General features: G+C 45.2%; 1 protein-coding gene across 1 annotated transcript in view; it reads right to left on the bottom strand.

Moving 5' to 3' along the window:
- Window positions 1-771: 771 nt before the first annotated feature.
- hs6st3b (heparan sulfate 6-O-sulfotransferase 3b) overlaps window positions 772-23,652 on the bottom strand; it is a 173,523-nt gene continuing 150,642 nt past the window's right edge. Inside the window, exon 2 of the mRNA XM_060929315.1 lies at window positions 772-1,462. Coding sequence (XP_060785298.1) covers window positions 772-1,462 — 691 coding nt within the window. The remainder of the gene's footprint in view (window positions 1,463-23,652) is intronic.

Raw genomic sequence — 23,652 nt, 5'->3', positions numbered from 1 at the left:
GAAAGTTGTTGTGTTTGTTGTGTTCAGTTTATATAATCATTCTCTCCATTCTCTTGAAAGGTGCTGATAATTCTGGAGTTCACTGTACATCTTTTTTGTTTATTTTGCCAAATGATTTTTGGTATGCTATGTTTTTCTGACACAATTTTTTTTAATGAATGAAACAAATATTTGATTGAGTTTAGTGCATTTTTAAATGTTTTTAAACATTTTTTTAAACATTTCATTCAATAAATTAGGACTCTTGCATAAAATGCTGTGTATCCTTAACATATCACACCACTAGTCACTTATCAAGAATGGAAATATAGTCTCCCTTAATGTTCAGTGAGACTCACATACAGAGACACCAAAGAGTTGGATGGTGTTCCACTGTGCTCCAATGGAACAGAACACAAAAATGCTGACGGTATTGAAAAAACATCCAAAAGTAGGAGAACTAGTTCCTCATAGCTTTTATTTATCATTATGCAGTTTAGCCTTTTTGCTAATTTTTGTGGTAATTTGTGATAGGCTGTTTAAGAACATTTTAATGGCAGAACCTGCTCTTTACCCATATTGCAATCTACTGAGCTTGCATTTCAAATAATCACTTTGTGCATGCTTCAGTTTTTTCAGACTTGCCCACCTAAGGAAACATTTCCCAGTGCGCTGACTTATAACTGCATCTCAAATAGAAAAGGAGAGAGAAGAATGAATAAGAGCTGACAATATGGCCACTCTATGTACAACTTGGCTCAGTGCTGTGAGTGTGCCTTTTTGTAAGGAGCATCACCAGCGTGCCACCTGGCTGGCATAGTCTTCTGTGGTGGTAGGCTGCGATTGGTTTTCTTCCGACTGCCGTATACTCTGATGGTACTTCTGCTCATGTTGCCAGCGCCGCTCCTGCCTCTCCTGTTGGCGTACAAACTGCACACGCTGCAGGAATAGCTCCTTGGCAAACTTGTAGAGTTGCACATCGAGGAAGTTGAGGCGTTCGATGCGGTTGCGCATGTCTTGCCGCAATTCCACACCAGCAGCGCGTGTACTGTTGAGCTGTGTAAATGCTGCAATGAAGTGCAGCCGAAAAGTGTGCTCAAACAGGTATTGGGTCTTACGCTGGAACTCAGTCAGGCCATAGAAGGCCATGTTTTTCAGATTACTCATGGCACTGGCGAGCAAGATTGAACCACGTTCACGCTCATCCATGGACGAGAGGTTGTAACAGCCGACCAGGCTCAAGTCAGCCAGCATGCGCACCTGCCGGTTGTTAGCCAGGTTGTGTGGGCATGCCATAAATTCTCGCAGTGTCACACCTGACCAGTCATCGCCGCTGTAACATGAAGGTAGCTCTGCCTGGGTGGGTGCACGGCCATCACACATATGGAGTGATGTTTTCCAAGTGGCACCACGCTGTACATGCTTCCACTCACTCAGATAGCGTGACACCGGGTCCCGCAGCATGGTGATGTAATAGAAATTCCTGCAATGGACAAAGCAAAGGTTGTCAGTTTCAGACATCTGCTGACTACTGAACATACTGAACATTTAAAAGCATATGAATCTGACTCAATCAATAATAGCATCAATCAATAAAATTAGGTATCAGGGATATAGCCATAAGCTTACCATAATCTTATTTTCCTTTTCCTTAACATTCCCTGACAATAATTATCAGGTATTCATGCATCAAGTATCCACAATATTCAATCCAAAAACCGTGTAATTCAAAGGACACTTTTAGGAGAGCAGCTGTTACATGAAACATATTTTACACACATCGGTGCTTCTTTACAGACAGACTATCTGCTTAATTATTGGAAAAATCTTGGAAAGACCACTGAACACAAGTGAAAAATGAAAACTTAGAATCCTTTAGAGTGCACAGAGACAGCGGAGGACATGTTGCAAGTAGAAAAATCCTGGATTTTATTATCTCATCATCTCTAGCCGCTTTATCCTTCTACAGGGTCGCAGGCAAGCTGGAGCCTATCCCAGCTGACTATGGGCGAAAGGCGGGGTACACCCTGGACAAGTCGCCAGGTCATCACAGGGCTGACACATAGACACAGACAACCATTCACACCTACGATCAATTTAGAGTCATCAGTTAACCTAACCTGCATGTCTTTGGACTGTGGGGGAAACCGGAGCACCCGGAGGAAATCCACGCGGACACGGGGAGAACATGCAAACTCCGCACAGAAAGGCCCTCGCCGGCCCCGGGGCTCGAACCCAGGACCTTCTTGCTGTGAGGCGACAGCGCTAACCACTACACCACCGTGCCGCCTGATTTTATTATTATTATTATTATTATTATTAAAACTGTATTAATTATATAAAATACATGTATATCATAACCATTAAAAACACTGTAGCAGAAAAAAAGATTTAAGCTACTAAATATATAATATGCTAACTTTTATTGTATTAAAGTAAACTTAATACATAATGCAGCCCAATACACAAACATAAAAGGGAAACAAAAATAGAAGTAAATTAATACATTTAAAATGAGAATATATTAGGTTGATGTGAGGTACAAGTTTAAATCAGAGAGAAATATCAGTGGAAGGAAAGAACAAAATATGTAGCCAATGAAATTTTACATAATAATTTGATATTTGTTGCTGGGGCAGCATAGTGGTGCAGTGGTTAGCCCTGTCGCCTCACAGCAAGAAGGTTTTGGGTTCAAACCTCATGGCTGATGGGGGTCTTTCTGTGTGGAGTTTGCATATTCTCCCCGTGTATGCATGGGTATCCTCCAGGTGCTCCGGTTTCCCCCACAGTTCAAAGACATGCAGGTTAGGTAAAATACCCAGCCACTGGGGTTGTACAAGCCAATGCATATTAATTTTTGTGCTGCTCCCAAGCCCGGATAGATTGGGGAGGGTTGCCTCAGGAAGGGCATCCGGTATAAAAACCCATGCCAAATCAAATGTGTGGATCCGGATGATCCGCTAGGGCAACCCCTAACAGGAGCAGCTAAAAGAAGAAGAATTTGATATTGGTACTGCAACCTTATGACAATTGCTAACTTTCTGGTTATTTCACACTTCAGTGCTGAGTGGATCTTTCCCTAAATCTCTGAAACAGGTCCAACTGAAACCCATAAGCCCCTACAGGGACAAGTCAAAGGACCTGCACCTGCAGTTATTTTCTGCAATGAGCTCCTGAGAAGCAGTATTTCATTCTCTGAGGATAGATATCCTCTGAGCTGGGGAGAATATGGACTGAAGGCAGTACTCCTCTCATGTTTCCCCAGAGAGGAGATGATGATTGGAAGAAAGTTTCCTTTATTCATCTTCATCTCCCTCAGGGAAAGGTGGACATGACATATTCACTGCAATTTCCAATAGTAGATTCCTGCCTTAGAGTGATCTGGGATTGGCCCAAAACCAGGGCTCTGCCTTGGATGCTTTTTATCCTTTACCAAGGTCAAGCAAGAAAAAAAAAAGAGAAATAAATGTATAGCATGAAAATTTAGTGTGCAAAAATGTACTTTGAAATGTACTTCATAATAAAAACACGAAAGCATACTTGCATACATAAGCAGAAGAAATTCAAAGTTGCAAGTTATTTGTCAAACAGCAACTGAATATGGGCTCCTAAATTTTACAGCTGCCATCAAATTGTTCAAAATGAAAAATACCACTCGTCAGGTATAAGCATTTAAGCATAGCATCCTCCTCTTCTATCAGTTTGAACTAAAATACAGATTAGAGGATTTTTTTATTTATTTATTCAGCTTCACATTTACCCAATTCATGAACATTAACTCATGTGAAACATAAAGCTGGGCACAAATTGTATCTCTGTATCATTTTCTGTTTTCAGATTGAACATATGAGACCTAATTGGTACTCATAACTGCCACTTGAAGACCATATTCACCACAACAAGGCATAATTTGGCAACGATGGTGAGCAGAAGGGATGCAGGGTGTGAGGGTAAAACATGCACATGACAGAGATGTCGGGCACTAGCCTGTGATTAGTACAGTGCTTTTGGCAGCTACATCTTAGTTCTTGCTCCTGGAATGTCCGAAATGCAGACATGTTCTCATTAGACTGTCTCCGGCACAAAAACACATGCAGCAAGCATTGTTGGAGCAAACCAACTGTGAGGAAAAAAGAAACCACTGCTGAACACCATCAGTGTCACGCTGCATTAACCTCAATCCATTTCAGCCCTGCTGTCTACATCGTATGCAGATAATACTTTCGGTATAAGAGATGAAGATGAGTAGAGTTCTCATGTTGAAGGACGAAAATAAATAAATTTCCTTTTTTTGTCTTTTCATTATTCAATATTTTGACAATGAAACTTTTTACAGGTCTCATTTGTCTTCCCAATTATAGGATCAAGATATAGCGTCACTTAGCTCAATAAAAAAGAAAGGGGGGGGAGGTTTTAGAAAGGTGATTCCACAATTTATATTTATACAATTTAGTTATTCCTTGTTTGTGAAGTAAAGGTAAAATATATGTTTAAATATAGATAAGGTGTCCTTCACAACAACCTATACCAGTCAAGAGTTTGCATACACCTCATTTTCATTCATAGGGTTTTTTGTTTGTTTGTTTTTGTATTTGGACTATTTTCTACATTGCAGAATAATACTGATGACATCAAAACTATGAAATAACAGATGGAACATATTTGGAATTATGTGGTAAACAAAAAAGTGTTAAAAAACAAAATATGTTTCATATTTTAAATTCTTCAAAGTATCCAGCATTTACCTCGATGGCGCTTTACATACTATTGGTATTATCTTAACCAGTTTCATGAGGTAGTCACCTGGAATGCTTTTCAATTAACAGGTGCCTCGTCAAAAGTTAAATAGTGCAATGTCTTGCCTTCTTAATGCATTTGAGATCAAGCAATAAATAGCCCTATTCCACAACTGTAGTAATCTATATTATGTTAAGAACTGCTTAACTAAGTAAAGAGAAATAACATCCATCATTACTTTAAGACATGAAGTGTCTTTTAAATTAAAAAAAAAGAAAAAAATGTTGAATTAGACTGTGTCCAAACTTTTGACTGGTTCTGTCCATATTTCAGATAAATAATTTTAATTTATACAAAAATTTAACAAAACCTCCACAGTACTTTTCTTTGCCTGTCCCAGTTCACTATAATTTAATTGTACCTTGAAATATAATAATTAAATAATTTAGAAATTGTATTTTTTGCATTGATATGTGAATCCATTTAACATTTTAAGTAAACTATTGTCCTCATGTACTCATGCCATTAGTATGCATGCTAGTACAAAATCCATTTCAAGTATTTGCTAATTCTATGCAAAAAACCTGTCTCTTGTCAATTTCAAACCTGTTATTCATTAATTTCATCCTTCCCTGAGATGGATTCGCAAATTTTCAAACAGGCAAATGTATGGTTTTAGTGTTAAAATTTTTTTTTCCTTTTTTCGTCTTTTCATAGAGTTACAAGGGATAAAATCCATCCCAAAATCCAGTCCCATGGAATCACCCAGATAGGCACATTGGGTGTTTAAAACCATATATGACTTTTAATGTTCTCTACATCAATAAATTTAAGTGTCCGAATTTCTTCTGAAACAGGTTGTGTGGGCCTTGTTGCTCCAATGTTCATGATTATGAATGTTCATGATTAACGCATGCTTTGATATATGATCTTGAGTCACAAATGACAGAACTGCACTAGATCAAGTACTATTAATTAATGTAACACACACTGATCTCAGCAGATTTTAGTTGCTCATTAAAAACTACAGCAGATCTTGGCCACAAATGTATAATATAATATAATATAATATAATATAATATAATATAATATAATATAATATAATATAATATAATATAATATAATATAATATAATGCAGAACTACTGTATCATGTGGTTTAATGTGGAAACAAACAAAATCATTGCCATAAGAGCACAAGAGACAAATCAGAAAGTAACCCAGTGAAAATAGCTTTGATTTCTGGAATAGAAGAGACTGAGAAGTGATCTCTATTTATCCCATAATAATGCTTTTCATTTTATTTTTATTTTTCAGAATAGGAAAGAAAAGGTGCCATAATATACAACTACTACATATTAACCTGTCTGTTTACTATCACAGTGATATTAAGAAAATGAGTCCTTGTATCTTGACAAATGGCTTGGATTCAGCACTTCATCTGGCTTACGTGTGAAACTGCAGAATGTCTGTATATGTGTGAAAATTGTGCTGAAACATTTAATACTTTTAAATGTGTAAATGTGTGTCCCTATTCAAGGATGTTTAAATGTTTTTGGTAGACCTAATCTGCCACAGATGCCCTTTCTAACTTAGAGTATTTGTTTTTCCTAAACAGACCAGTTTCACATGCTTTGACCATTCAATTTAATGGAGACTTGGAATCTATATTTACAGTAGACATGCTCTAGTCTAGAGCCACAACTATATTTAACTGAGAATAAAATGGAAAGAACAGGAAAAGCTTCAACATTGTATAATGTCATTTTTTTAATATACTGTACTTTGTATGGCTGGAAAGTGAAAAAACCCAGGTGTTACTCAGTGTCAAGGAATGATCATTAAAGGTGCCCTTCCACCAAAAACGTTTAATACTGGCTCTTTTTGAAATACCATAGTTCACTCCGAGTTGCATATGCATGCTGCATGTGAAAATGTAATTCTACTCCCATTCCCTGTATTAGCTTATGAAAGAAAATAGTCGGGAAAATGAGCGGATCAGAAAAAGCCATATGAAGTTACGTCACTTCGAAAATTAGTATTCATGGCCTCGCCTACCTTGGCTTGTGACTGCCCACGGGAAGAAAGCGCCAGGAGAGAGACGTAATTCGCCCCGAGGCGCGGCGCGGTGCTCTGCATCAGTTTCATTTCTAACGGCGGCTCCAGCCCGACTTTGCACGCTCGTAACTCGGCCAGGGGAGGTCCCAGCCTCCCCAGACTTGGCAGCCAGCGGCCACTGCCCTCTCCCAAATGAAAGAGTGCTCCCTGGGCGGGATAGCTCCGCGCCTCGGGACGTAATTCACCTAAACCTAACCCTTGGTCCCAGCCTCCCCAGACTTGGCAGCCAGCGACCCCTGCCCTCTCCCGAATGAACCAGCGCTGCCAGGGCCCGTCAGCTCCCAGCCAGGGGGCGTTATTCCCCCCACACACCCCGAGGCGAGCTCCGCTTCGTGCCTCATGCCTTGATGAGAGCCACTGCCGCAGGGAGTATTCAATTAAATAAATAAATGAATGAATGAACGAATGAATCCCTCCCAGTCGCGTGCGCGCACACACACACACACACACACACACACACACACACACACACACACACACAAGCATTCTGGTTGGGGAGAGGGCTCCCTTCCTCTGCTCTCCCTCTCCTCTTATAGGGTGTGGTCACTGGGGAAGACACACAAACAAGTTAATTCCCATCAGGTGCAGTGATTCTGCCACTTACCTTCCCTGACTCCGCCCTCCATTCACAGACCGTCGCTCAGCCACACCCCCGCTGCCACATCTACATTGTTATTGGTCAAAACATTTATGTCGAGACCATAATAGACAATCTAAACAGTTTTTACAAAGACACCCACATCCGCTTGTTCTGACCCACTGGAGGTAGCATCACAGTGCTGTTAGCCAAGCAGAGGTAACACGTTTACTGATTGCTGTTAGCCAATCAGAGGTAACACGTTTACATGTCATGGATATTAATGAGTAAGAGCTGAAATCCTGTCGTTCTCCCGCCACCCACTCCTGCACCAAACTAGAACAGCCTGAAACAGGAGAACCACAGCATTTTTTTTTTCACCAAAACCAGCTCACAGGGCATTCATTCATACTAGGGACCACCGCACAATTAATGAAAAAACGATGCAAGGGGACCTTTAACGGCTGCATTTCTAGACTGCGACACTCCCACCGAAGGACTGTTCCAATGTCTAGGATCCTTCAAATTCTATCAAGGACTTTCATTCTATCAAGGACTTTTTCAAATTCTATCCTTTGTTCAGAGAATTTTCAAGGATGTATGTATCCTCAGCATTCTTAAAGCACCCAGGATCATATGTGCACATCCAAGGAGGGGCCTTTTCAATGACGCACATCAGCCTAGCCTCTGAAGGACGCAACCTGGAAGAACTGTCCTACTTAACATTGCCAATCCACCAACTTTGCGAGGTGGGAGAAAACCAGAACACCCAGAGGAAACCCCCATGGACACATGAAATGCATGCACAGAGATACCACAATGGCAGTACATAATTTTGTATTTTCATTTATTTTGTATATTATATCATTTGCATCAAAACATGTATTTGTAGGCTCTTGCAGACCAACTACTTGTTCTCTTTTATCATCAGTGGCAGTGGGAATATGTGGTGGAATATGTGGAATATGGCAGTGGAGATATGTCCTGCCTGGTCCCCAAGGCAAAGGCAGTTCAAATGTGTGTCAATCTTTCATCGCATTGCTGGTCAGAGCTCAAAGATAGCACTGCATCATATATTTGTTAAATACTCAGGCTTCTATAAAAACATGCCCTCCCCCCCCAAACTACACACACACACACACACACACGGCACACTTGCACCTTCCCAAATCTTCAACTGATGATGATCACATCATGTGTTTTGGTCACTATTTCTTACATATTCATGTTCAGTTTGTGAAGTACACACAGTTAGTTCAGGATATATACAGGCTGTTTCACAATCATGGTTGTCTTTTTAACTAACACCATCTAACTCCTCCTTCAACTAGATCCAGTGTGTGTGTGTGTGCTGGTGTTTCTTATACCTTATTTTACAGAGACACACATCAGCCCTATTGTGGCAGTGGGGGCGTGGTCGAGCACCAATTTGTGAATGGAGAGTGAGGCCAGGGAAGGTGAGTGGCAAAGTGATCACACCTGTGTCATATTAATGGTGTGTGTGTCTTACAGTGACAGCTGAGGGCTTATTTGGAGGGAGGAAGCAGAGAGAAGGAAGCTTCCCTGCACGCCGTGTGTGTGTGTGTGTGTGTGTGTGTGTGTGTGTGTGTGTGTGTGTGCGGGCGCGCGTGCGCACGCACAAGAAAAGTGCTTCATTACAAGCTGAAAAGCTTAAATAAAGTTCAGAGTAAATTACCTGCCTATCCCAGTTCTTCAGTATCCCACCACTCCTAACAAAGGTGTTACAGTGGTGCTGAAACCTGGGACACTGAAGGGAGCCACTGTACATGGAGTCCTTGCCATTTAAGGAGCTCATCCATGCCCTTGCCACCACCCAGCAGAACTAGCACCAAGCGCTGGTTGCACTGCACAACGTGCAGGAGCAGTGCTTCAAAGCACTGCTTCAGTCCCAGCAGGAAGCTCGCCAGGCATTGTGGAATCTGCTTGCATCGGTGGGTACCCCAGCTGCAGCATCAATGGGCTTCCCCCATGTCACGCTGATGAAGATGGGATATCACAATGACCCAGAGGCCTTCCTTGTTCTCTTTGCACACGCTGTGGAGGCATGGTGTTGGCTGATCGAGCAGCAAGCGGCACACCTACTGTTGCTCCTGTCCAGAGAAGCACAGCTTGCCGCGCAGCAACTACCCCCAGACAACAGGCTGGAGTGCGCAGCCCTGAAGCAAGCTGCACTACAATGTGTTAGCTGCACCACCGCTTTTGCATGCTGACTCTGGCTGGCCATTCGTGTTCGGCCAGCAGCTCCGGGATGCCTGTCAGTAGTGGTTGAAGGCAGAAGATCGTGACACCAAGGGCATCATCGGTGCAGTTGCACTGGAGCAGTTCATTGCTTGGCTGCCAGGTAAAACATCTGAGTGCATCCCATGCCACTGCCTGGCATCACTGGATAGAGCCATTGCTCTGGCTGAGGACCATTTGGCGGTGGTTCCAGCAGCAGGCGAGTAACGTACCTCTTCTCTCTCTTACTTCCTCCCATCCCTTTCCTGTCCTTCCACCAAGGAAGTGAGGGTTGACTCCCTCACAGCCAGCTCACTAAGACTGTGGTCCACTCTCCCTTCTTCCCCTTGTGTTTCTATGTCTCCTCCCCCTCAGGTGAGTGATCCCCAAGCCACCAGTGCAGAAGTAAGGCCTAGGCCAGTGTGCTGGCACTGCAGGAAGCCTGGGCACTTCCAGGACCAGTGCCATGCAATGGGGTAGGGGCAGTGGTCTGGATCCCCGATGCATCAGAGACTGCCCCGACCGAGCTGGAGCATACCAAATACCAGTGAGGTATCTAAGGGGGTGCCTACCATGCGTTGGTGGATTCAGGGTGCAATCAGACCTCCATCCACCAAAGCTTGGTGCAAGGCAAGGCATTGGATACAGCACATTTGGTGTGTGCATGGGGATGTTCCTGAATACCTGCTGGTGTCTGTCCAAATTCAATTTCTTTGAAAAAATCATAGGTGTGGAGGCAGCGGTTAGTTCGTGCCTCACCCACCCACTAATACTGGAAACAGACCAGCCAGGGTTTAAGTGTCTGATGGAGCGAGTCGTGGTGAGTGGGTCCGGCAGTAACATGTCATGGGGAAATCATAGTATAGCTTTGGTTGGGTAGTCCCAGAGCCATCTATGTCAGCTCCACATCATGGCAACATGGAGAGTGGGGAGCACTCCGGCCCTCCCTGCCCTCTTGGGGATTCCCAAGAAGATATATCTCTTGAGCAGGAATGGGATGAGACTATACGACATGCTTTTGACCAAGTGAGAATAATTGATGGTCAAACCCTCCAGCCCAATGTTGCCCTTGCCTGCCTGTACTTTTCAGTAATTAAGAATAGGTTGTATTGAGTGATGCAGGACACTCAGACTGGCAAAAAGGTGACACAGTTGCTGGTCCCAAAGAGCCACAGGGAACTCGTATTCTATGCAGCTCATTATAACCCTATGGCAGGACACCTAGGGCAGGATAAAACACTGACCTGTCTCATGGCCCACTTATACTGGCCAGGGATTCACAGGGTGGTGTGTGGCATGTTGCAAATGCCAGCTGGTGAGTCCAGTGGCCACCCTAAAAGCGCCATTGTGCCCTCTTCCTCTAATGAAGACTCCTTCAAACAAATTGGGATGGACCCTGTTAGAGGTTCATTAGCTCATTCTGCATGAGGGCATCACTTTAGTCCTTGTGGACAATGCAACGTGATACCCGGAAGTAGTACTGTTGCTGCATAATATTTCCACACATACTGTTACAGAGACACTATTTAAAATTATCTCTTGAGTCGGGATTCCAAAATAAATTCTGACTGATCAGAGCACTACGTTAATGTCACATACCCTTTGTGAACTCTACAAGTTATTGGGAGTTAAATCAATCCACACAAGTGTTTATTACCCACAGACAAACAGCTTGGTCGAGTGATTTAACCAAACTCTTAACTTAATCCATAAGTTTTGTGAGCAAAGACACACGTAACTGGGATAAATGGATTAAGCCCCTGTTATTTGCAGTATGAGAGGTTCCACAAGCCTCCACAGGGTTTTCCCCATTTGAATTATTGTATGGGTGTATGCCTTGTGGCATCCTAGATGTCATACACGAAAACTGGGAGGAGGGACCTTCTACTAGTAAAAATGAAATTCAATGTGTTCTTGACCTGTGTGCAAAACTCTACTTTCAGTCACCTTACCCAGGAGAATTTGTGGCAGGCACAGGAACGTCAGTTTCAGCTGTACAACAGGGGTGTGTGCCTGCAGGAGTTCACACCAGGAGATAAAGTACTCATGTTATTACTGACGTCAAGCTCTAAATTGCTTGACAAGTGGCAAGGGCCCTTTGAGATCACACAGTGAATTGGGGATGTCGACTATGAGGTGAAATGAACTGATAGGGGCGAGGTGTTGTAGATATACCACTTCAATCTGCTTAAACTATGGAATGAGGGGTCCCTGTGGCGTTGGCGATGGTAGTTCCAGAAAGGGAGGAGCTGGGACTGGAGGTAAAAATGAATGTTGCTGCTCAACCCACCCTGGTCCCCTGTGGAGACCACCTCTCGTCGTCCCAACTCACGGAGGTTGCCAAGATGCAAGCAGAGTTTTCCATGTGTTCTTGCCATTTCCCGGTCACACCCACCTCATAGAACACCACACTGAGATGCCCCCAGGGGTGGTGGTGTGTAGCCACCCATACTGCTTACCTGAACACCAGAAAACCAGTTTGGGATGAACTGAAGACCATGCTAGAAATGGGAATAGTCAAGGAGTCGCACCGTGACAGGAGTGGCCCAGTGGTCTTTGTCCCCATGGCCAATGGGTCGGTCCAGTTCTCTGTGGACTACAGAAAGGTCAATGCTGTGTCTAAATTTGATGCGTACCTGATGCCTCGCATTGACGAGTTGCTCGATCGGTTAGGCGCAGCTCATTTTTATTTGACACTAGATTTAACAAAGGGATATTGGCAGATCCCCTTGACTCCCCTAACCCACAAAAAAACTGGCATTTTCTACCCTGTTCAGTTTACACCAATGTGTTACCCTTCTGTTAAGGTTATTCAGGGCCTCAGCGATGTTCCAACATCTCATAGACCGAGTCCTTCACCTATACGCTGCCTATGTCACAGCCTACCCTGATGACATAATTTTATATATAGCAATAACTGGCCACAGCCCATAAAACACCTCAGGGACGTTCTGGAGTTGTTGAGGCATGCAGGGCTCATGGCTAACCCAAAGAAGTGTGCAATTGTGTGGGTGGAAGTATGGTATTTGGGCTTCCACTTGGGTCATGGGCAGGTGCGTCCCCAAATTGACAAGACAGCAGCCATTGCGACCTGTCCAAGGCCCAAGACCAAAAAGGGGGTGAAATGGTTCCTGGGGCTGGTTGGCTATTATCGTAGGTTTGTGCCAAACTGTTTGGATGTCACCAGCCTACTGACTGATCTCACTAAAAAGGGGGCACAAGATCCAGTTCAGTGGAAGGAGCCATGTCAGTGGGCTTTCACCCAGGTACAGCACCACTGAAAAGGAGTGTCTGGCCATCAAGTGGTTAGTACTAACTCTCCAGCACTACCTACTGGGGCACTCTTTCATCCTCTGTTTGGGCCATGCCCTACTCCAATGATTCCCCTGCATGAAGGATGCCAACATGTGGATCATCCATTGGTATCTAGCTTTGCAGTCCTTTAATTTTGAGGTGGTCCACAGGCCAGGGGCACAGGTGGTGGTGGCGGATTACCTCTCCTGCCGGGGGGGAGTCAGCTTCAGGCCGGATTGGCTCCCTGGCCTGAGTCAGGTGGTGGGGGTATGTGGCAGCAGGGGCGTAGTCGAGTGCCAGTTTGTGAATGGAGGGCAAGGCAGAAGAAGGGAAGTGGCAAAGTGATCACACCTGTGTCATATTAATGGTGTGTGTGTGTCTTGCAATGACAGCTGAGGGCTTATATGGGGGGGAGGAAGCAGAGGGGAAGGAAGCTTCCCTGTGTGCCATGTTTGTGTGTGCACGTGTGAGAAAAGTGCTTCATTGCAAGCTGAAAAGCTTAAAGTTCCCAGAGTAACTTACCTGCCTGTCCCAGTGCTTCAGTTTCCCACCACTCCCAATGAAGGTAATACAACCTACAGCAGTAATGTTCCTTATAAGTTCTTTTAAATATGTTTGTAAGAGTCAAATGCGGGGTCAGTTTTGACCTTGTGGTCATTTCATTTAATTCTACTTTATTACACTTAGATTTTAGTGGTTAAATCCAGAATTGCATGTTTTAGCACTAACTAGGTTTTGCTTTGGTACATACACTTTCAGGGCGGCACGGTGGTGTAGTGGTTAGCGCTGTCGCCTCACAGCAAGAAGGTCCGGGTTCGAGCCCCGTGGCCGGCGAGGGCCTTTCTGTGTGGAGTTTGCATGTTCTCCCCGTGTCCGTGTGGGTTTCCTCTGGGTGCTCCGGTTTCCCCCACAGTCCAAAGACATGCAGGTTAGGTTAACTGGTGACTCTAAATTGATCGTAGGTGTGAATGTGAGTGTAAATGGTTGTCTGTGTCTATGTGTCAGCTCTGCGATGACCTGGCAACTTGTCCAGGGTGTACCCCGCCTTTCACCCGTAGTCAGCTGGGATAGGATCCAGCTTGCCTGCGACCCTGTAGAACAGGATAAAGCGGCTAGAGATAATGAGATGAGATGAGATGATCCAATATTACATATCTGTGAGTGGCAAAAGTATGTGAACCTTTGCTTTCAGTATCTGGTGTGACCCCCTTGTGCAGCAATAACTGCAACTAAACATTTCCAGTAACTGTTGATCAGTCCTGCACACTGGCTTGGAGGAATTTTAGCCCATTCCTCTGTACAGAACAGCTTCAACTGTGGGATGTTGGTGGGTTTCCTCACATGAACTGCTCGCTTGAGGTCCTTTCACAACATTTTGATTGGCTTAAGGTCAGGACTTTGACTTGGCCATTCCAAAACATTAACTTTATTCTTCTTTAACCATTCTTTGGTTGAACGACTTGTGTGCTTAGGGTCGTTGTCTTGCTGAATGACCCACCTTCTCTTGAGATTCAGTTCATGGACAGACGTCCTGACATTTTCCTGTAGAATTCGCTGGTATAATTTAGAATTCATTGTTCCATCAATGATGGCAAACCGTCCTGGCCCAGCTGCAGCAAAATGGGCCCAAACCATGATACCACCCCCACCACCATGTTTCACAGATGCGATAAGGTTCTTATGCTGGAATGCAGTGTTTTCCTTTCTCCAAACATAACATTTCTCATTTAAACCAAAAAGTTCTATTTTGGTCTCATTCGTCCACAAAACATTTTTCCAATAGCCTTCTGGCTTGTCCACGTGATCTTTAGCAAACTGCAGATGAGCAGCAATATTCTTTTTGGAGAGCAGTGGGTTTCTCCTTGCAACCCTGCCATGCACACCATTGTTGTTCAGTGTTCTCCTGATGGTGGACCCATGAATATTAACATTAGCCAATGTGAGAGAGGCCTTCAGTTGCTTAGAAGTTACCCTGGGGTCCTTTGTGACCTCGCCGACTGTTACATGTCTTGCTCTTGGAGTGATCTTTGTTGGTCGGCCACTCCTGGGGAGGGTAACAATGGTCTTGAATTTCCTCCATTTGTACACAATCTGTCTGACTGTGGATTGGTGGAGTCCAAACTCTTTAGAGATGGTTTTGTAACCTTTTCCCGCCTGAGGAGCGTCAACAACACTTTTTCTGAGGTCCTCAGAAATCTCCTTTGTTCGTGCCATGATACCCTTCCACAAACATGTGTTGTGAAGATCAGACTTTGATAGATCCCTGTTCTTTAAATAAAACAGGGTGCCCACTCACACCTGTTGTCATCCCATTGATTGAAAACACCTGACTCTAATTTCACCTTCAAATTAACGGCTAATCTTACAGGTTCACACACTTTTGCCACTCTCCGATATGTAATATTGGATCATTTTCCTCAATAAATAAATGAGCAAGTATAATATTTTTGTCTCATTTGTTTAACTGGATTCTCTTTATCTACTTTTAGGACTTGTGTGAAAATCTGATGATGTTTTAGGTCATATTTATATAGAAATATAGAAAATTCTAAAGTGTTCACAAACTTTCAAGCACCACTGTATACAAACATTGCTGCACAGTACTTAATTTGTACTTAAAAAATTTGTGCATACATTTCAACATTTTTTCATTTTGTATACCTTACTCTTGTGGACTATAAAAACGTAGGTCAATTTAAGAAATACACTATATGCTGTCTTCTCACCACAAATAACGTGCCCAGTATATGGCCTGTAACTCTGAAATTCTGCACAGTAAATTTCTAAAGGTAATTTTTTTTTTGGCACCAGAGAAACACAAAAATCTGAGGTTTGATTTTTGGACTATTGTGGGTCCAAAATGTATACCCTGATTGTGAAACAGCCCTGTAGAAATAGTTAAGGTGGGTGGAGCACAGAAGCACGGCAGGCCAGAACTGAGTTCTCACAAAACTCTTATTTTAGCTTTTCAGCTTCTCATTTCGCTCGCCCAAACACACACACGCACACAAGTGTCCAGGTTGGGGAAGAGCTCCCTTCCTCTGCCCTCCCTCTCCACTTACCAGTATAGGGCACAGTCACTGGGGAAGACGCACAAACACAGATTAATTCCCGTCAGATGCAGTGATTCTGCCACTTACCTTTCCTGACTCCGCCCTCCATTCACAGACTGACGCTTGACCATGCCCCCCTGCTGCATACCCCCACCGCCTGACTCAGGCCGTGGAGCTGTCCGGCCTGCAGCTGACTCCCACCCCCCTTGATGGGAGAGGAAATCCGCCATGACCATCTGCGCCTGTGGACCACCTCGAAATTAAACAGCTGGAGTGCCAAATACCAACGGGTGATCTGCGCGATGGCATCCTTCATGCGGTGGAGCCACTACAGGGGTGCGTGGTCCGAACAGAGGGTGAAAGGGCACCCCAGCAGGTAGTAGCGGAGGGCAAGGATGGCCCACTTGATGGCGAGGCATTCCTTTTCGATTGTGCTGTACCTGCCCTCACGCACCGACAGCTTCCGGCTGATGTACAGCACTGGGCGTTCCTCCCCCTCCACCTCCTGGGACAGAACAGCCCCCAGCCCTCTGTCCGATGCATCCGTCTGCAAAATAAAGGGAAGAGAAAAGTCGGGAGTGTAACAGTGGCCCCCCACACAGTGCAACCTTTTACCTCTGAGAAAGCCCGCTGACATTGCTCCGTCCACTGGACCGGATCTGGTGCTCCCTTTTTAGTGAGATCAGTCAGCATGCTGGTGACGTCTGAATAATTAGGTATAAACCTACAATAGTAGCCAGCCAGCCCCAGGAACTGTCTCACCCCCTTTTTGGTCTTGGGCCTCGGGCAGGCCGCAAGCACTGCCATCTTATTAATTTGGGGACGCACCTGCCCATTGCCCAAGTGGAAGCCCAGATACCGTACTTCCACCTGCCCAATCACACACTTCTTCGGGTTGGCTGTGAGACCTGCTTGCCTCAGCAACCTAAGAATGGCCCTTAGGTGTTCTAAGTGCCGCGGCCAGTCATTACTGTAAATAATAATGTCATCCAAGTAGGCGGCCGCGTAGGTGGTGTGGGGGCGGAGGACCCTATCCATAAGCCACTGGAACATAGCGGGCGCCCCAAACAGCCCAAAAGGAAGTGTGACGAACTGGTGTAAGCCAAATGGTGTGGAAAAGGCCATTTTCTCTTGGGATAGTGGAGTCAAGGGGATCTGCCAATATCCCTTTGTCAAATCCAGTGTTCAATAAAAATGAGCCATGCCTAGTCGATCGAGCAACTCGTCAATACAAGGCATTGGGTACCTGTCAAATTTAGACACCACGTTGACTTTTCTATAGTCCACACAGAACTGGACCGACCCGTCGGCCTTGGGAACCAAGACCACCGGGCTGCTCCAGTCACTGTGGGACTCCTCGACAATGCCCATTTCGAGCATGGCCTTGAGTTCTTCCCGAACCACCATTTTTTTGTGTTTGGGCAGTCTGTAAGGGTGGCTGTGCACTACTACCCCCGGGGGCATCTCAATGTGGTGTTCTATGAGGTGGGTGCAGCCGGGAAGGGGCGAGAACACATCAGAAAATTCTGTCTGCAACTGGGCGACCTCCGTGAGTTGGGTCAGGGAGAGGTGATCGCCACAGGGAACCAGAGCGGTGGGCGATGTCAATTTTCCTTTTTGAATCTCCGGCCCCAGCTCCGCCTTCTCTGGAAACACTGACACCAACACCACGGGGACCTCCTCGTTCCAAAGTTTTAACAGATTGAGGTGGTAAATCTGTAATGCCCCGCCCCTGTCCGTTCGCCTCACCTCATAGTTGACATCCCCGACTTGCCGTTTGACCTCAAAGAGACCTTGCCACCTGGCGATCAATTTGGAGCTCGACGTGGGCAACAACACAAGTACTTTATCTCCCAGTGTGAATTCCCTCACACTGTCGTACAGACGGACTTGACGTTCTTGGGCCTGCTGCAAATTCTCCTGGGTTAGGTGCATGAATGTGTGGAGTTTGGGGCGTAGGTCGATAACGTATTGAATTTCATTTTTACTTGTTGAAGGTCCCTCCTCCCAATTTTCACGCAGCACATCTAGAATGCCACACAGCTTACGCCCGTATAATAATTCGAACAGGGAGAGCCCCATGGAGGCTTGTGGGACCTTTCGCACTGCGAATAACAGGGGCTAGAGACATTTATCCCAGTTGTGTGCGTCTTCAATTACAAATTTCCGAATTATGTTCTTGAGGGTGCGATTGAACCGTTCAACTAAGCCATCTGTTTGGGGGTGATAAACGCTGGTGCGGATAGGCTTAATTCCCAGTAACCCATACAGTTCGCACAGTGTGCATGACATAAACATAGTGCCTTGATCAGTCAGAATCTCTTTGGGGATTCTGACTTGGGAGATGACGTGGAAGAGTGCTTCTGCAATACTATGTGCTGATATATTGTGAAGAGGCACTGCTTCCGGATATCGTGTTGCATAGTCCATCAGAACTAAAATAAAGCGATATCCTTGTGTTGACCAATCTAATGGCCCAACGAGATCCATCCCAATTCTTTCAAATGGGGTCTCGATTAATGGCAGAGGGCACAAAGGCACTTCTGGAATGGCCGCGGGATTTACTAACTTGCATTTGCAGCACGCCGTACACCACCTACGGACATCGCCGCGAATCCCTGGCCAATAGAACCAGGCCATTATTCGGGCTAGTGTCTTATCCTGCCCCAAGTGTCCGGCCATGGGATTAAAGTGAGCTGCCTGGAATATAAATTTCCGGTGGCTCTTTGGGATTAAAAGTTGTGTTATCAGTTCCTTAGTCTGAGTGTCCTGCATCACTCAGTATAACCTATCCTTAATAATGGAGAAATAGGGGAAGGACGGGGTGGCATTTGGCTGGAGCGTTTGACCATCGATTACTCTCACTTGGTCAAACGCATGCCACAGAGTTTTGTCTCGCGACTGCTCTAACAGGAAATAAACAAGGGATTCCCTAAGAGAGGGAGGAGGAGCCTGCTGCTCCTCACTCTGACGTGGGGATGACGTAGACGGCTCTGTGACAGCTGCTCTCGCCAATGCCACACTGGGACCTCCCCCCGCTAAATTATGACAGGCCCCACTCTTCACTAAATGCGTCATTAATTCCCTAAATCCTGGCCAATCAGTCCCCAAAATTATCGAGTGGGTAAGGCGAGGATAAACCGCAGCCTTTACTCTAAATTTCTCCCCTCGAAATAGAATGTGGATCGACACTAAAGGGTAGTTGTGAACATCCCCGTGCACACACAACACCTTCACCAATTGTGCTCTTCCCAATGCCTCGTCTTGCACAAGGCTTTGGTGGATTGAGGTCTGATTACAGCCGGAGTCCACCAAAGCCTGATGCGTATCCCTTTGGATACTCACCGGTATGCAATATGCTCTGGCCTGATCGAGGGCAGTCCCTGGCATGTCGGGGATCCGGACCACCACACCCACCTCCATTGCCGAGCACTGATGCTGGAGGTGCCCCGGCTCCCTGCAGCGCCAGCAAACCAGCCCAGGCTCTCGCTCTGTACCGGTGTTCCAGAGCTCACTCACCTGAGGGGGGGAAGACACAGACACGAATGTAGGAAACGGTAGGGTACTGCGGGTGCGGCAGGCCGGCTGGGGTGGAGCCGGCCCCCGCCTCCGCGGTGGGGGAATGGGGTGAGAACAAGGAACAGAAGAAGGGGGAGAGGAGAGAGAAGAGAGGGGAGAAGAGGAGACATGCTGTCCTGCCATCGGAACAGCCGCCATATGGTCCTCTGCCCACTCGATGGCCTGATCCAGCGACGTCGGGTGATGGCACTGGACCCACTCCACTGTTCCTTCCGGAAGTCGGGCAATGAATTGTTCCAGCGCCACCAGGTCAATGATTCCTTTGGCGTCGCGGTTGTCGGCCCTTAGCCACCGCCAGCAGGTGTCCCGTTTGTTGGCCAAACGCGAATGTCCAGCCGACCTCCTCCAGGTGCAGCGCGCGGAAGCGCTGTCGTTGCTGCTCCGGGGTGCGCCCCACACGTTGGAGGACGGCCCTGCGGAGTTCGGCGTAGACCAGCCGGCTATTGGCGGGGAGCTGTAGCGCGGCCAGCTGCGCCTCGCCCGTTAGCAGGGGGAGGAGGTGCGCCGCGTGCTGTTCCACCGGCCAACCCCATGCCTCTGCTGCCTGCTCAAAAAGAGCGAGGAAGGCTTCGTGGTCGTCATGCGGACCCATCTTCGTTAGGGTGAGGTGGGGAGGGTCCGTGGTGATGGTGGACCCCGCCGATGCAAGCAGGTGCCGGAACGCTTGGCGATCTTCCTGCTGAGCCAGCACCAGGGCTTCAAACCGTTGTTCCTGCTCCTTCCGGAGGGCAACCAGCACCTGGTGCTGGCTCTGTTAGGCCGTGGCAAGGGCATGGACCAGGTCCTTGAAGGGGGAGGACTCCATGAGGCTGTTCTCTTCTGTACTCCATCCCGGGTTTCGGCACCACTGTAGAAATAGTTAAGGTGGGTGGAGCACAGAAGCATGCCAGGCCAAAACTGAGTTCTCACAAAACTCTTTTATTTTAGCTTTTCAGCTTCTCATTTCGCTCGCCCAAACACACACACGCACACAAGTGTCCAGGTTGGGGAAGAGCTCCTTTCCTCTGCTCTCCCTCTCCACTTATAGGGCTTGGTCACTGGGGAAGACACACAAACACAGATTAATTCCTGTCAGGTGCAGTGATTCTGCCATTTACCTTCCCTGACTCCGCCCTCCATTCACAGACTGACGCTTGACCACACCCCCGCTGCCACAAGCCCATACAGTGTACATTATATTACAAGGTTACAAATGTCCTGCAGCTACTGTACCTGAAGGCCAACCAGAGTAACTGTTCACAAGTAAGACAGCAAGACTGGGGATATTTTCACAGACGTACCATGATATATGGACTGGAGAAACTCCTAAGGAAATCGTTCTTTTATCAGAGCACAACGTTCCGTCTCAGAAGATGACAAGAGCTGCTACACTGCTACTCTTTATCAATACTCAACAATCATTCAGTTCTACAATTTCATTCATTTGACTTTCGTAAGTTCTTTATCCTTGTCTGGGTTGCCATGGATCCAGATGCGAACCCAGTGGAACAAGTGGAAACACTTAGTGTGAAGCAGGAATACACCCTAGATGTGATCCCAGACCATCTCAGGGAAACAGATAAATTCATACCTAGGGTTCATTTACACACACACACACACACACACACACATTTATACCTAGGGAAATCTAGCATAGTCAGTCCAACTAATGACATGTTTTTGGGAGATGGGAGAAAACCCTCTGGTAACTCAGTGGAAACCTGCACATACACAGGAAAAACATGCACAGAAACTTCTCACAGATAGCAATCCCAGTTCAGGATTGGACTATTGGACTCTGGAGTGCTGATAAAGAAATGCTATCTACTGTGCCACCCTTTCATAATTTTTCAAAAGACATATTTGTTTGCACAGGAAAGAGTGAAAGTGTGGTGAGTGTGGAGTTCTTCCAGAGAACACCTTAAATCACTGCTTTGTGTTGGGTTCATTCATGTTAGAAGCAGTTGTGTAACAAAGAGAGGGGACAATTGGAATGAAGGAAAGACTAATTCCCTTCCCAGGTCAACTATACTTAAGTATATAGTGCCAGTAAAAAGAGAGAAAAGTTTAGCACATGCTTTGAGAGATACAGTTAGGTCCATATATATTTGGACACTGACACAAATTTTCTTTTTTTACCTGTTTACTGAAACATATTCAAGTTATAGTTATATAATGGACATAAAGTCCAGACTTTCAGCTTTCATTTGAGGGTATCCACATTAAAATTGGATGAAGGGTTTAGGAGTTTCAGCTCCTCAACATGTGCCACCCTGTTTTTAAAGGGACCAAAAGTAATTGGACAATTGACTCAAAGGCTATTTCATGGGCAGGTGTGGGCAATTCCTTCGTTATGCCATTCTCAATTAAGCAGATAAAAGGCCTGGAGTTGATTTGAGGTGTGGTGCTTGCATTTGGAAGATTTTGCTGTGAAGAAAACATGCAGTCAAAGGAGCTCTCCATGCAGGTGAAACAAGCCAACCTTAAGCTGCGAAAACAGAAAAAAACCCATCCGAGAAATTGCTACAATATTAGGAGTGGCAAAATCTACAGTACAGTTTGGTACATCCTGAGAAAGAAAGAAAGCACTGGTGAACTCATCAATGCAAAAAGACCTGGATGCCCACAGAAGACAACAGTGGTGGATGATCGCAGAATAATTTCCATGGTGAAGAGAAACCCCTTCACAACAGCGAACCAAGTGAACAACACTCTCCAGGAAGTAGGTGTATCAATATCCAAATCTACCATAAAGAGAAGACTGCATGAAAGTAAATACAGAGGGTTCACTGCACGGTGCAAGCCACTCATAAGCCTCAAGAATAAAAAGGCTAGATTGGACTTTGCTAAAAAACATCTAAAAAAGCCAGCACAATTCTGGAAGAACATTCTTTGGACAGATGAAACCAAGATCAACCTCTACCAGAATGATGGAAAGAAAAAAGTATGGCAAAGGTGTGGTACAGCGCATGATCCAAAGCATACCACATCATCTGTAAAATACGGTGGAGGCAGTGTGATGGCTTGGGCATGCATGGCTGCCAGTGGCACTGGGTCACTAGTGTTTATTGATGATGTGACACAGGACAGAAGCAGCCGGATGAATTCTGAGGTATTCAGAGACATACTGTGTGCTCAAATCCAGCCAAACTGATTGGTCGGCGTTTCATAATACAGATGGACAATGACCCAAAACATAAAGCCAAAGCAACCCAGGAGTTTATTAAAGCAAAGAAGTGGAATATTCTTGAATGGCCAAGTCAGTCACCTGATCTCAACCCAATTGAGCATGCATTTCACTTGTTAAAGACTAAACTTCAGACAGAAAGGCCCACAAACAAACAGCAACTGAAAACCGCTGCAGTAAAGGCCTGGCAGAGCATTAAAGGGGAGGAAACACAGTGTCTGGTGATCTCCATGAGTTCAAGACTTCAGGCAGTCATTGCCAACAAAGGGTTTTCAACCAAGTATTAGAAATGAACATTTTATTTACAATTATTTAATTTGTCCAATTACTTTTGAGCCCCTGAAATGAAGGGATTGTGTTTAAAAAATGCTTTAGTTCCTCACATTTTTATGCAATCATTTTGTTCAACCCACTGAATTAAAGCTGAAAGTCTGAACTTCAACTGCATCTGAATTGTTTTGTTCAAAATTCATTGTGGTAATGTACAGAACCAAAATTTAGAAGAATGTTGTCTCTGTCCAAATATTTATGGACCTAACTGTAGTTCACACATACTAACATTTCACGTGTTATCCAAGAAATGTTGCACAATGTCTGCTTTAACACAATATGGTTTATGAATCACAGCTATATCAGGCATCCAGCTGCACAAAGTAGATGAATAACCAAGACCTACAGTAACTTCTATATGACACTGAATAGAATAAAGAAATTCACAATCACATACTTAAGGTCAGGGCTTAATTTGAGCCGGAACATGACGGAACAAGATCCGTAACCTCCGTCGTCGGATCCGGCAGCTATTTTCATTTCATTTGGTGTTCCGGCAGCTATTTAAATGGATCAGATCACCTCCGTGACCATCACAAAGGGGAAAAAAATCAAACAATAAATTAAATAAATAAGTAAATA

This window comes from Neoarius graeffei, chromosome 9 (assembly GCF_027579695.1).
Source record: "Neoarius graeffei isolate fNeoGra1 chromosome 9, fNeoGra1.pri, whole genome shotgun sequence".
NCBI classification, from domain to species: domain Eukaryota; kingdom Metazoa; phylum Chordata; class Actinopteri; order Siluriformes; family Ariidae; genus Neoarius; species Neoarius graeffei.
Note: the sequence above shows the minus strand (reverse complement) of the source record. Positions and strands in the feature narration are given on the sequence as shown.